This window comes from Bombus bifarius, unplaced genomic scaffold (genome assembly GCF_011952205.1).
Source record: "Bombus bifarius isolate JDL3187 unplaced genomic scaffold, Bbif_JDL3187 scf7180000007979, whole genome shotgun sequence".
In the NCBI taxonomy this organism is placed as follows: domain Eukaryota; kingdom Metazoa; phylum Arthropoda; class Insecta; order Hymenoptera; family Apidae; genus Bombus; species Bombus bifarius.
This window is the reverse complement of record NW_022884364.1, coordinates 3,018,192-3,032,531: the sequence shown is the minus strand read 5'-3', so window position 1 is coordinate 3,032,531 and position 14,340 is coordinate 3,018,192. Positions and strand designations below refer to the sequence as shown.

At 32.8% G+C, this 14,340-nt stretch overlaps 3 protein-coding genes across 6 annotated transcripts; 2 read left to right on the top strand and 1 right to left on the bottom strand.

The window, feature by feature from the left end:
* The first annotated feature begins 1,151 nt into the window (after nt 1-1,151).
* On the top strand, nt 1,152-8,740 carry LOC117204767 (adenylate cyclase type 10-like). Its single transcript, XM_033442494.1, is given in 28 exon segments — nt 1,152-1,224; nt 1,305-1,487; nt 1,602-1,877; nt 1,971-2,094; nt 2,150-2,361; nt 2,364-2,537; nt 2,602-2,821; nt 2,895-3,198; nt 3,264-3,391; nt 3,474-3,632; nt 3,914-4,382; nt 4,452-4,543; nt 4,610-4,792; nt 4,973-5,080; nt 5,122-5,327; nt 5,397-5,546; nt 5,659-5,740; nt 5,819-6,036; nt 6,113-6,271; nt 6,351-6,466; nt 6,530-6,853; nt 6,912-7,048; nt 7,114-7,403; nt 7,473-7,671; nt 7,766-7,905; nt 7,985-8,096; nt 8,179-8,317; nt 8,413-8,740. Coding segments are annotated over 28 exon segments (5,124 nt in total). The 3' UTR covers nt 8,560-8,740.
* A 1,361-nt stretch (nt 8,741-10,101) lies between these two features.
* On the top strand, nt 10,102-12,099 carry LOC117204676 (ATP-dependent Clp protease proteolytic subunit). 3 transcript variants are annotated; one of them, XM_033442299.1, is made up of 5 exons: nt 10,102-10,467; nt 10,835-10,921; nt 11,035-11,169; nt 11,279-11,669; nt 11,729-11,995. In XM_033442299.1, the coding sequence occupies exons 2-5, from the start codon at nt 10,883-10,885 to the stop codon at nt 11,890-11,892; spliced, it is 729 nt and encodes a 242-aa protein (XP_033298190.1). In that variant the 5' UTR covers nt 10,102-10,467; nt 10,835-10,882; the 3' UTR covers nt 11,893-11,995. The 3 variants fall into 3 exon arrangements, with proteins under 3 accessions (XP_033298190.1, XP_033298192.1, XP_033298191.1); XM_033442301.1 differs by having other exon boundaries at nt 10,102-10,921; nt 11,279-11,399; nt 11,487-11,669; XM_033442300.1 differs by having other exon boundaries at nt 10,102-10,921; nt 11,729-12,099.
* A 235-nt stretch (nt 12,100-12,334) lies between these two features.
* Nucleotides 12,335-14,198, bottom strand: LOC117204675 (protein limb expression 1 homolog). 2 transcript variants are annotated; one of them, XM_033442298.1, is made up of 4 exons: nt 14,042-14,198; nt 13,478-13,665; nt 13,066-13,412; nt 12,335-12,989 (listed from the first exon to the last, which is right to left on the bottom strand). In XM_033442298.1, the coding sequence occupies exons 2-4, from the start codon at nt 13,632-13,634 to the stop codon at nt 12,585-12,587; spliced, it is 909 nt and encodes a 302-aa protein (XP_033298189.1). In that variant the 5' UTR covers nt 13,635-13,665; nt 14,042-14,198; the 3' UTR covers nt 12,335-12,584. The 2 variants fall into 2 exon arrangements, with proteins under 2 accessions (XP_033298189.1, XP_033298188.1); XM_033442297.1 differs by having other exon boundaries at nt 14,003-14,182.
* Between the last annotated feature and the right edge of the window lie 142 nt (nt 14,199-14,340).

Here is a 14,340-nt window from a genome sequence, read left to right as displayed (position 1 = left end):
AGTTGGTGAAATTTTGTAACATTGTCCTTTTGGTATCTCAATAGATGAACGGCATCGAAGTCGACATATTGATTGCGAAGAAATCTGTACATATAATTTCCTTTCTTTATCTTTCACGAGTAAGCAGTGTAGTTGCTGATTAATGGTAATCGTTTACAAAACTATATACATGTAATGATATTGCTATTTCGTTTTACGTGTACGTATCACTTGTAAAAATGATAAATCTACATTTTCAAAGAGATAACTACGTCATACACACAACGTAAGACTAATGTGTTCATCGATCATGTTACAGACATTAATATGTGTTGCGTGAAAACAGCATGAAAAAAAAAAAGAAACACGGAGAAAAAGAAACAGATCAATAGGGAAGAAGTAATTAATTTCTTAGAGATCACGCAAAAAGGAATTCCTACATTCGTGAAACTCGATTTCGTGTGTCGCGACGTCTTAAAGAAATAGCGAGTATAATCCAATTTGTCAGTTGGCAGCCGACGGTGTGAGGAATGAACGAAAGAGAGAGAGAGAGAGAGAGAAAGAGAGAGAGAGAAAGGGAGAGAAAAAGAAAGAGAGAAAGGGAAAGAAAGAAAAATAGAGAGAGAGAGACAGAAAGAAAGAGAGAAAGATGTAATTAAGTAAACCAAAAATGACGTCGACCCATCATAGATTCAAGCACAATAAGGAACTAGTAGGGCCAGGCACAATAAAATTCGGCCGTCACGTTGTAGGCAGCGATCTGTTAGAACGACAAGTCATATTAAGTATCTATATAGCGAGACTATTAAATAAACACATATTGTCTATTGTCACGGGAAGTGTATTCATTGTTAAACGCTGACCCCCTACTCCGAGACTTTGATTATAGACCTGGCATTGAATTGAATAAATACACTTATGAAAGAAAACAAAGTAGCATTATATCTCTTAAACCTTGTAATAGGCGAGTCTATTACGATATAGCAGCCACTTTGATAAATGAGGACATAAATTTAAAGAATCAAAGTAGTGATGGAGAATATAATATAAATCTGTGACTGTACTGAAGTTGCCCAATAAAAGAAGATCGCTTAGGGTAACGTTATTTCTTCTAATAAATCAAACCTATAAATAATAAATTAAATCAGAATACATTTTGTTAGGGATAAAATATGAATAACCAAATTGTGTACAATCCTGCTAGAATTGCGCGAAGAGAAATTCGTAAAAAACTAAACATAGATGGTAAGTTAATGTAATTAGAATTTAATATTATTAAATAATTATTTTAATAAAGTCTAAAAAGTAATTAACATATATCCAAGTGTTCACGCTAAAAAGGAAATTCGTGGACCATTCCGAGGAGAGTGAGTTAAAATCAGAGCAATTAAGACTCGAGCATCACACGAAAATATTCGCTTCGATGTGTCCGGATGAAATTCTGGATCACTATGACGATTATAATACCAGAATGTACTACACCACTTTAATGCTTGGTGACATATCAGGTATAACACGAAGACGATTCCATTCTAAATAAAAAAAAATTTGCAGAAACATGTGAATATAAAATTTGGATTAATAATCAAGCAGTTAATAACGTAAAGATATTCCTGATAAAGGTTTTACAGACCTCGCTGAGAAATACACTAAAACCGGAAAAGGCGGACCTTCGAAACTGACAGAAACCTTGAACAGTTACATCGGTGCTATGGTACAAGAAATACTTTCCCACAATGGTGACGTATTGAAATTTTCTGGAGATGCGTTTATCGTGATGTGGAAGCTCCATGAAGGAATGATGATGCGAGACTTGGCCATAGCAGCGATGCAAACTGCTTGCATCATTCAGAAACATTTTGGGTCCTATGATACTGAAGTTGGAGTGACTCTTAAGGGTTTGTTCAATGAGAAAAAGATATCTCTGATTATTATTATTATTGAACATTCGAGCATTCGCAATTTACAACAGGTTTCTAATATTTTTATAGTAAAATTAGCTATTGCTTCTGGAAAGACATACTTCACATCTATCGGAGATCCCGAATCCATGTCACACTATATTATCACCGGTACACCAGTGTGGGATGTGAAATTCGCCGAAGGCCTTTGCCGGTAATCAGAGAAAACTTACGTTAGTGATTTATAATTTTTATATTAATTTTATTAGAGGAGGCGATATCCTAGTGGCTCCTAGTAGCTGGCAGTGGGCTAATCCAAACGAATATGTCCATGAAACGCTTCCAGATGGTATACACACACTTATTATATCTTGCACGAGCATGTGGTATCAAGCTAAAGTTGACGAATCAATCATCAGTACAGATGGTAGTGTTAAAATTCAAATATATCTTTGTCGTCCAAGTCTTTCGTAAAAGTTTTATGAAATCAAAAAAATATATCTTTCATACTTCACATAGACGAAGACAACGAATATGAGCCGGATTTTTATGATTCGACGATAATTCCCAGAATGGATCCTGAATCTAAGATGGTGATGATGAATATAACTGGTACGACTTACGAGAGTGGAAAATTTAAGCAAGTCGATTACAGCTGTAAGCAGAACAGACTGTCATATTCCGAAAAAAAATTCGGTGCTTAAAAATATAATGTTTTTAGTACGGCCTAAAGTTATAAAGGCAGCACAAGCTTGTTTGAAAGAAGCTTTACGAAGCTACATGCTGAGACCAGTCATTCGGTCTACCGAAATGGACGAACCATTGGAATATCTGACCGAAATGAGACAGGTGGTGATTCTCTTTATCAATGTAATCACTTCCAACGTAGGCAAAAAACAATTAATTGCCTTAGTGAACTTTGCTTATAAACTAGTGTGCAAGTAAGCCTATTTCCTTCTCGTCGGGCTGTGATCTATTTTATCGATCAATCTTCCTACGACTTTTCGACTGAAGGATCGTCGATGGGATGCACGGATGCGTGAACAAGACGTCCCTCTTCGACAAGGACTTAATGTTCCTTTGTGTGTTCGGTTTACGAGGCGACAAACATGAACTAGAATCGCAAATCGGTTTAAGATGCGCGTCGAAGTTACGATCGAATCTCATAGCGATAGAAAATGTGAAATCTGTAACGGTAGGCGTGACAACGGGAGTGACATACTGTGGAGTCGTAGGGCACATTTTACGGAGAGAATACACCGTGATTGGAATATCAGTGAACAAGGCTGCGAGGCTTATGGTTGCGTATAGAGACAAGGTGAGAGTTAGTGTATAACCAAATGTTAATTCACCGAAGGAAAAGGAAAAACAAAGAATTGCTAGGTGGTCTGCGATCGAGAAAGTTTCCTCAATTCTCACTTAGAGGCGAGGCACTTCATTTTACAAGAACCAAGATACTTAAAAGGAATCACCAATATCGGACCGATATATGAATTTCAGGAACAACCAAAGTAATTCTATTCCTGGTATTAACATTTATTTTATATTAACATTCTGGGAACAAGATTATTGAATTCATGTCTAATTCATTAGGTACATTGTATCAGACATAGTTTTCAGTAAGTATCCTTTACTTGGTCGAACCGAGGAACTTAAAATTTTTAGAAGGATGCTAATGAGACTCTTAGAATATTCCAAGAGGACTAAAAAAAACCGTGGCGCACGACCAAAATATAATACACTTATCATAAAGTACTTATCCTTATTATTTCGCCATTATAGTTAAAACATTCTATCGAATAATATACATTTTTCAACCATCGTATCCACAAAGAGGCGACCCACGAATAGGAAAGACAAGGTTATTAGATGAATTTACGCAAAACATTCCAGTGGAAACGCGCTATAATTACATTTCTTTACAAGCAGAGGATAACAAGGTTGACCTTTTCAATTGCTATAAAATTTTAGAATTTAATCAATAATCATCAGTATTAACATTTCATCGATAAGATATTTTTAATATGAAACAGAGTGAAATTTAAATGTAAACGGCAAAGAAATGTGATTTATCTCTTAGAGTAGGCCCCGTACAACTTGGTACATTTATTATTTTCAATGCCTCTTGGTTTCACCCGCACTTCTACGCGAAAAGAGCGCGAAGACAAACTGCTTTTACGACTGGGCAAAATGAAGCACACGTACTACCTGTGTGTTTTTAATCAACCCTTCAATGTGCATTTCTCTATCACTCATCGTTATAACGCTCTCACTGATATGGACAAACAAAAACTTTTAAGAAAGTTCCTATTGAAATTAATGAAAGGCTGCTTCGAAGAATTGTGGGTGGTGATCATCGATGATGCGGAATATGTCGATCGGGAGTCTTTGGAAATCTTCGATGTCCTTACAAAAAGAGACAAAATATTCTTTGCACTGACTATTGGTCGGAAATTGAACACAGACTTTCCGTTATATTTAAATTTTTTGCACAGAGCGAAGGTACTTATTTATTTGCTTCTTTCGAATATGAATCGAATAACAATGAAGACTTGAATTGTTCGTTAAAAGGTAATTGAATTGATTGGAATAGACAAGTGGTACCATGCTGGCTTAGCGTGTCAGATACTTAATGTAAATGGTTTACCTGCAGAATTGGAAAAGTAAATTGAATAAACTTGCAGATTTGACAAAATTCTGTCACTGATCTTGTCTCAATTTTTCTAAAGACTGATACAAGAAAGAAGCTTCGGGAATCCTGGCTGGATCGAGAGTTATTTAGTGAGTCTTCTCCAAGTCGGTGGTTTAGAGATAGTAAATATAACGAAAAGGGAAGCAAATATAAAGGGCTATGTGTTACCTCCTGTATCTATGTTGGAAAGGTTTACTCGAAAACATATACTTATACAAATGTTATGAATAAGTACTAATCCCGCGGAATTTAAAATCAGATTTATTTCAAGCGTAATGGAAAGAGACGGATCTAGTCCTGATTATCGAAAAGACAAATGGCAGATGTACAGAGCGAGCTTCAAAGTACGTTCTTACCAATCTTTTACATGAGATGATAACAATACTTTACTTCAGGACAGCGTGATATCGTTGTTGGAGGAAGACATGATGACTCTAAAGAAACCACATTTGAGTATCGACAATGAGGAAACCATAATCGCGATTTGTAACATTGCTGAGAACTTCATGTATGAAGACGTGGATTCTGAAATTACGATGGATGGTAAAAAGAAATACTAATCCACCAGAATAATATCATATTGATAAATAACATGAAATATCTTGTTACGTTAGCTATGATATTGAAGCTTTACGATTCGTTGACACCTCTTGATCAACTTCTCTTGAAATGTGCTTCAGTGATCGGGGAAACGGTGAATAGACATATGCTAGAAAGTTTAATGTCCATCACTGCTAAAAGAGAAATCGGACTTGGTAAAACACGTTTATTATTTGCGATATGATAATGTTTACCTGATCATCTAGAACTGTACGACTTATTAGCTGTTACGAAACTCTTTGAAATACGAGTCTTCGGCTGTGCAATTGGGGACTTCTCCAAAAATGCGGGCCCTATAGTATTTATAAAAAATATGCGAAATCCTAATTCAGAGATGGACGTATTCTGCAAGTGCATTGGTCTCACTATTCCAGGTATTAATTGCAATCAAGAACGAAAGCAGTTAAGGGAAATGTATAAAGTTACACATATATGTAAATTGACTTGATGACTTGACTTGACTACTGCAGAGATGTATTTTCTTAGATGAACTGGTAGATTTGCCAAGATATGCTTCCTGCGGCTTGATGAGATTTAAGATGTCAATGTTTCGTGACACCACTTATCAGTACTAATTTAATTAATTACAAGATAATTATTAATATTAAAAAAACAATCACATAATATTAATAAAATATTCATGAAGATTGCTTACGGAAAATCAGAAGATAGAATTACACAACCAGGCATTGAAATATTTGCAACACTATACAAGACGTTGTGTTTCTTGCGGAGAGGGTCAATTCGCAAAATTATTGGGGAAAACATCAAACAAAGAAGATAGAAAGAAAAAAATGACAGACATCGATGAAATGTTTGAACTGGATTATAACGATGAGGCTGTTAACAAGGAAGACAAAAAAAGTAAATTGAAAAGTTTTGAAAAACCCTATCAACTTTCGATAATTTCTTCTCGAGTAACACTGATAATAACATTAAGTAATAGAGAAAAAGGAATTACTTTCTTGCCTGAACCTATTTCGACGTGTGGAAAGGAAACCGACGGTAACGTTTTCAGATGTAGATTTTTCTAACTGCCTGTGTGAACTGATACTGATGACAGTCTATACTCAAATACTCGACCATTGTCGTGGCATTGGTAAGTATTATTCTTAATCATAACTCGTCCAATTAGTAATTACGATTAAACATAACGTGATTAAAACATAACATTTCAGGGAATATTGAAAAGACGCTCACTGCTCTTCTAGAATTTGCAGAAATTTGCTTGATGAATTGTAATATACCTCAAGCTCGAAAGCTTCTATCAGAAAGCGAAACTGTCCTAGTGAAGGTATACAAATTTCTGTTCTAAAAGTTTAATATTTATGTAATCCAACACATCTAATACTTGAAGCTATTCGAATCGAACGAAGACGAAATAGTTCTTTTACCCTATCTCACTGCGAAGATACAGACTCTTCAAGGACAATGTTTTCTTGAAAGCGGTTCCATTTTCGAAGCCGAAGGATCTCTCAAAATGGCATTGAAAAATTTAGGATACAGATTTCCAAAGCTAGAAATGATGATCGATCTGAGCTCGCTCACGCAATTGATGAACTTAAAAATAAAATTGATATGTCCCAAGAAGACAGAGCTGCTAAACAGTCTCGAAGGAGACAATGTGGATTATACTAAACAATTATCAGAATGCTTGGCGCAAATGTTCGAACTCTTCAGGGTAATTGACTGAATTGAAATTATGTGAACGTAAAACACACTTATACTGTTTTATATAGTTTAAAGGGATGAAGAAACACGCTCGCTTAGCAGCAATGTGGGGTTTGAACGCAGCTTTGGAATCTAACAAAGATTTATACATTCTCTGTACATCGTTCACCAACATGCTAATCACAGCACATATGTATCAAGACAGGTGAGAATTTTCAGATTATGATCGAACATTCGATATTATGACGAAACTTTTATACTATTCTACAGATATATAGTTCCATATTTGGAACAAAGAGCTATCAATATTTGCAACGAAAGCAGAGAAACACTTGAAGCTCAAGAACTGAATGTGATCGTCCAACTTTACACAGGAATATTCTTTTCTCGCTGGATAAGGGGACAGATCTCAAAAGCTATTCAAATCGGTTTCATTTGTAGTAGGATGGCCAGTGCGATCGGATCCACATTCTTGAAGCTGGTGGTACTACCACGATTAATTCATTTGCTGATGATCTCTTGCCGACATCCGGAAGTAGTTACTCAATTAAGGGAATTAGGTAATAAACTACCTAATTATAATTGTTGATACCTTTGAAAAATTTCGTAAATATTCTATATAATTATAGAGTTTATATCTCATCATAATTTTGACAAATCTGGACGTACTTGGTATTATGCACTTTGCGCTGACGTCCATTTAGATACTGGATTAACGATTCTTCCTTTCCAAGCTTGTGAACAGTACTTTCTTCAGGAAGGCGAACAAATGATCAGTTTACATGATCCAGAAGCAGAAAGACGATATTTCACGTCAATGTGGCTATGGTATCTACTCATAAATTTTCGTCTTAATTTTTATAAAAAACTGAAAAATATATCATTAACATCAAAACAAAAATTGGTAACATTTGTCTCTAAGGTGTATTAGAACTGAAGAATGGGAAGCTGCGAAAGTATGGAGCGGTAGAAACGTGGAGAGCATTAACATAATGGATGAACATATAGTTGCAGCAACAATTACTGCTTTAAAAAAGCTCGAAGGCCTACTAATTCTTTATGGTATATATCTTTTTACTTCAAAGTTTAAAAGCATTTATTGCAAAATTCTTGGGAATTTATTAAAGCATCATCTGCATAGTGCATAAACTAAATAGTCGAAATGCTGATGCAGCTATTACTATGATGGAGATTAAAAGCATATTTAAAGATACAAAGAAAATGAGCAAAATTGTTGAAATCGTAATTCCCAGGTATACTTTAATATTTATTAACAGCTTCAATTCTAAATGACTGAATTATAATATTGAAGTGAAATATTTGGTATTACTATAGATATATGTTGCTGAAAGCTTATTATTGGATGATAAAATCGCAGAAAAGTAACGCAATAAAGATTTTGAAAAAATTACAGAAAGTATGCAAAAAAATGGAAAACAAAATGATTTACGCATGGGCACTACATTGTGAAAAGGTTTCTATCAGAATCTTATCTAATGATATATTCTTTCTACACCTTTTTTTAATTATGAAAAGATAAAATTGTATAAAATGTTAAAACATTTCCAGGCTTGGTCAGGTGGAATCTCTTCTGTACATACAGACAAATGGAGAGAAATCACGAACAGTAAAATACTAGATAAATGGGATGAAATCAATGTTAATAATTCAAACATGATAATCTTTACTTTTCCCTTACCAAAATATCTTCTTTGACAACTTTTTATTTTTAATTTCAATTAAAATGAATGTAATTATACAAAATAAGATACATATTATAATAAAATATTGTCGAAAACGAAAATTTGTGTCTACTTTTTTTTTATTGTAATCTGTTTATGTACAATCTATCATACAATGATATTCGGCACAGACTGTATAGTTCAGATTTTAAATAAAAAATGAAACTCAAAACAAATGACAATGGTAAAACACGACGATCAATTTTCTGATTTTGTGTATACTTTGGGATACTTGTTAAAATCATACGTAAAATTAATCAAAAAAATTCTAATATTAAAATAGCCTGTTATAAACAGGGTATTTAATAAAATTAATACTTATATATATTATTAATACCATAATAATATTATTAATATTATACTCTAATAAATACTATAATAATACTATAATAAAATGCAAACTGCACCTTCACCTTCAAGTAAACCATTAACAGGTTGTCAACTAATTTTACCAACCTTTCCTACTAATTCTAATACGGTATGTTTTTTTTAAAAATATATACTTATAATTATAAAATATTTTCCAATAGTAAAGTAATATGTTAACAGGTTTGTTATTCCACTATTCTTCCCTTTGTGCCCACAATGCCTAGAGGTTTTGCAAGTTATTATAATAAATATCATCCATATACAACATTACGTAATATCTGTACTTTTACCTGTCCCCCTTATAGTAAGATATAGTTTTTACCAATGAACATAATATAATACAAAAACGAATAAAAAGTAACAATATTATTTTTTTCAGCATCCAGTGTGTACAGATGCTAAGTACAATTTTCAAAATAATATAATATAAATACTATATAGGCACTTAAATAAAATTATACTTGCATATTATTAATGTACAGTGTCATATATAAAACACATAACGATGAGAAATTTATTGTCATGAGAAATATAAATTAAATAAATATGAATTTTTATCTTAAAATGATTTTATTTTAAAGTACAATTCAAATGTTACCTTTTGTATATAATACTCTACCATTCCCTTACTTTACTTTGTGAAGCATGTGTCAATATCCATGTTTTATATTCCTTTTTCTTCCTTTCCACTTGATTATGCTTTGGTTTTACCTTACATTTTATGTATGCCCTATCATTTCTCCACATTAATAGGCAATGTCTACATCTTCGTTTTAATACAGTCTTCATTTTCAAACCACATATGATATTATACATTGGTAGTGATGGTTGCAGTAATATTGAACTAATTTTGTTCATATACATATTTGACAAATTATTTGAATATTGTTTATCACATATATGATGCATATTACGATGTATAATTTTTGTGAATGGTTCCATTGATGATAGTTTTGGAGCCATAAATTTTATTGTTTGACAGGTAGTCCTGAATAATGAATATATATTCATTGTTGCTCTGTAAAAATATTTTTGCATGTATATATAAATTTCGTAATTTAAAAAGATAAGATTTCTACGTTCAAACATAGAGTTAACCTTAACTGAAATAAAGTAAAATCGATTTTACTAACCAATGGGTTTCAATGAAACTGTCATATGATGACAATATTACAAATAGAAATTTGCAATAATTCATAAATTATTTAAATGTTAAACTTCGCTTTTCTGCTGTACTCTCCTTAGTTAAACTGGCTACATTAATGCACACAACAAACTTAACGTTACATAACCACAATTATATACGACCGTGCGTATAACAAAAACATTAAAGACCGTTCACATGTTTTTAATTAATTGTATAATATATATATATAAAGTTATTTTAATCGTATATTATAAACGTAATATTTTATGCGCAATCAGTTAATCAATTCTACGATACTTGTCATAATGCAAATGAATAAAACACACTGTATAAAGAAATGCCCTGTTTACGTTGCACTTAGGACAAGTTAGTTTCGACAGCCATTTTATAAAAAAATTCTTTGTAACTGGATTAACTGGTTTGTTCGAATAGAGACTTGAAGATAAAAAATGAAATATATTAAATATTTCCTTATATAAAGAAAGTTAAATTAAAAGAAATAAAATATAACCTACAACAGCCAAAACCAATAGTATGAAAAATGAAGTATTTGGATTATCTTATTTTAACCGTGATACAAATGATGCAACTGTATTAATGAAGAGACTTTTTTCATGTCGTTTAATCAATCGTAATAACAAATTTTTTATTTAGGTTATGTTTTATTCTTTAGTTTCTTAACAAAGATCTCTCAGACTGCTTATTAGTTTGTTATGTAAAATATTGTTTGCAGTAATATATATCCGAATTTAATGAAAATAATAAACGTGAAATTATCAAAATGTTGTTAAAAAAAGTAAATAATTTACTACAAATTTTTGTAAGTATTTTAGTATGACAATATTTAATTTTTTGTTTTTAAATTTTCAAAAATTTGGTCTAGTAGTACTATTACATTTTCATAATTAAGGCTGAATATTTCTAAATTTGCAGGGGTCTGGTCAGAAAGTATGCAGTAGGTACCTAAATTTTATACCTGTAGTCGTAGAACAGAGTGGAAGAGGAGAACGTGCATATGATATTTACTCACGTCTCTTAAAAGAAAGGATTATTTGTTTAATGGGCCCGGTGTGTACCTTGTTCCTTCTAATCCATTTACATTTAAACTCTTCTAGAATTTATGATTTCTCATTAATTTTTTTAAGTAAAAAATAAAAGAAATTATATCATTTTATAGATTACAGATAATGTGTCCTCTGTAGTGATAGCTCAACTCTTATTTCTTCAATCAGAAAATAGTAAAAATCCAATTCATATGTATATTAATTCACCTGGTGGAAGTGTAACAGCTGGGCTTGGTATTTATGATACTATGCAATATGTTTTACCTCCTGTTGCAACATGGTGTGTAGGACAAGCATGTTCAATGGCAAGTTTATTATTAGCTGCAGGAACAAAGGGTATGCGTCATTCATTGCCTAATGCAAGAATTATGACACATCAGCCATCAGGAGGTGTGTCTGGCCAAGCTACTGATATACAAATACAAGCCCTAGAAATATTGAAGCTTAAAAAGCAAATCAATCATTTATATGTCAAGCATACAGGCTTAGACCTGGAAAAAATAGGTATGTGAATTTGTAAAATCATGTTAATTAAATGTTTTTAGTACATTATAATTTTACAGAACGTTGTATGGAAAGAGATAATTTCATGAGTCCTACTGAGGCAAAGGAATTTGGAATTATAGACAAGGTATTATCTCATCCAATGCAAGAAGAAGAAGCAGAAGCCGAAAGCACAAAATTATCCTTGAAAGAAGCTGTCACTGAAGTTACTAATCAACCTTGATATTAGGGTTAAACAACACATGTGCTTAAAATTATGAGATTTTATTAAAACATGTATTTATCGATATCTAAAAATAGTAATAAAATATTTTTAAAACAATTTATATCATGTATATAACTACTTAAGTACAGCAAATCTGCCCGTTTTGTAAATATCATGTAAATGTATAACATAGAATGATGATTTCATAAATGATAAACATATGAATTGATGTTTTGATAAAAAACCATTCATATTTCTTTTATATTCCTCAGGCAAGCAATACATCACCAAGCATTCTCGCTATATGTCGAACATATGTAATACTATGATTATGAGGCGAAAGAGACATAAGGTTGTAACGGAAGACAAGATTTTGTATCGAAATATATCTATATACAATTAATAATTAATTTTGATTTGAATGGTTTGTCCTGCGCGTGTTTTTTTATCGCAGTTTAAAATAGTAGTCACGCGTTTAAGGTATTCTTAAAAATACATTAAGTTTATAATTCCATTAATATTCTATTATCACCAAAAATACTTCATAAAAAGGACGGAATTGATTATGTGTCTCAATGCTAGACAACAATAAAGCACTTCACAATATAGTGACATTGTATGTCATTAAAAATATTCCCCTAATACCAGCTTTTGCAAAACCAGTGTCGTATCTCTTTTTGCATGTAAATTGCACGATCACTTTGTAAAAATCACTGAGGGCATACTTGAGCATGTGCAAGCATTAATATATCCTTTTTTTCTTTAGGAAATCTAAGTTCTCTTCCAGCTAAACGTGCTGCTTCAAGTTCTCTTTCAGCCAATGCCAACTCCATAGCAACAACGCCGCCACCGCTTTCATGTTCTCTTGCTACCCAATCTAGCGCCATTTGACTACGCATATCATCATCTAAAGCTCGGTGACTGTAATGAGCAACTACTTCTTGTCTGCTACATTGCCTTTCTCTCATTGCTTTCAAAGACCCATTCCAATGAAGTAATTGGAAGACCGTCATTAATTCTTGAAATTCTAACATTGTTCTCCCACGGTTGCATTCCAACATAAAACGAAATGCACCTATACCTGTATTTGGATCTTCTTTCTCATCTCCATTTCCCTAAAAATTAAACAATTCATTTAATATAATTCCCATAAATAATAGATATACTCAAAGAACAAAATTAAGAACATACCTGTGTTTGATTGCCAACACTGTTGGAAGTTGCAGAGGGCTTAGCAAAGCTAGCTCTTGCTTCTGCAACAGCTTTCTCTATGAAATCATCTGTTATCTTACGTGCTGGATGTTCATTGAAAACAGAATTCATTAAAGCAATTTTTGCTGCTGATCTACGAGCTTCAGCTTTAGTGGGGCAATTTTGAAAACTACCAAAGCAAGATCCGCCAGGGAGAGTAACATAACATACATAAGGTGGACTGGTACCAGGTACAGATTCATAAATAACTAATGCTCCGTTTCTTAGCTCTGTTCCTCTACTTTGTTTCATTTGCCAAAACTCTTGCAAAGCTTCTACCACATTTACTATAAGAAAAAATGAAATAATATATAACAAATTTAATATTGAATAAAAAAAGAAATAGTAATACCTCTTCCATAGCCTTGAGTATGCTTAGCAAAGCTGTTAACAACTGCTTCTACTGCTTCCTTTAACACTTGCTTATCTCTGGCATCTACCAAACCACCTGTGATACCCATATTTTCAGGAACACGAGATTTTGTTTTAACTGGCATTATGCCCTGCATCACCTTTTAAAAGCTCACGTACATTTACGTCCTATAAAAGTAATTATTATAATTTTTTGATTGAATAAACTACATAATAAAAAAAACTTCAGATTAAAAAAAGTAGTTGTTGGCGAAATATAAGTGAAATCTTTGTCTCGATATTGAGTTTGAAGACTAGTCGATCATAAAACGAAAGAAACGAACAGATGAAGTAGGGAAATTTTAGTTACATACGTAACTAAAGTTAGCGAAACAATATTAGCAAAGATTATCTTTCTGAAACGTTCAGTATGACAGGTCTTAGATGTTATGCAAACGACGAAACGGAGAAGGAATTGCTACGACACCGAAGAGACCGAATGTAAAAAGAAACCCTGGTGACCCACCTGCAGAGACCCGAATGCCCAGGAATTCGTATAACTTACTTTCTGACCCAGCGCTACGGGATCAAATTGCAATACACATATAACGTGTTTAATGGCACCGGACCACTGACGATTTCCAGAAAACCAGGGCTGTCTACCTCGGTCAAGTACCCCATGGTACGATGACACTATCACGGAGGATTGCCAACTGATTATCAACATTCTCTACCAAGCGCAGTGTCGGATTCTATGAACATGGAACCCATGCCTAAATGTATAATTTTAATGCTATATATTAATATATCAATAAAAAGAGAGAGATAGCCGAAAAAAGAGAGAGAGAAAACATATGGCCAAGA

Excerpts from the sequence above, each read along its gene's own strand:
- LOC117204676 (XM_033442300.1), top strand. The coding sequence starts at position 10,883 with ATGTTGTTAAAAAAAGTAAATAATTTACTACAAATTTTT. Across the intron at positions 10,922-11,034 it reads ATAATTTACTACAAATTTTT|GGGTCTGGTCAGAAAGTATG; the intron begins GTAAGTATTTTA and ends CTAAATTTGCAG. Across the intron at positions 11,670-11,728 it reads CTTAGACCTGGAAAAAATAG|AACGTTGTATGGAAAGAGAT; the intron begins GTATGTGAATTT and ends ATAATTTTACAG.
- LOC117204675 (XM_033442298.1), bottom strand. The coding sequence starts at position 13,634 with ATGCAGGGCATAATGCCAGTTAAAACAAAATCTCGTGTTCCTGAAAAT. Across the intron at positions 13,413-13,477 it reads TACTCAAGGCTATGGAAGAG|TAAATGTGGTAGAAGCTTTG; the intron begins GTATTACTATTT and ends TTTTTCTTATAG. Across the intron at positions 12,990-13,065 it reads GTGTTGGCAATCAAACACAG|GGAAATGGAGATGAGAAAGA; the intron begins GTATGTTCTTAA and ends TTTAATTTTTAG.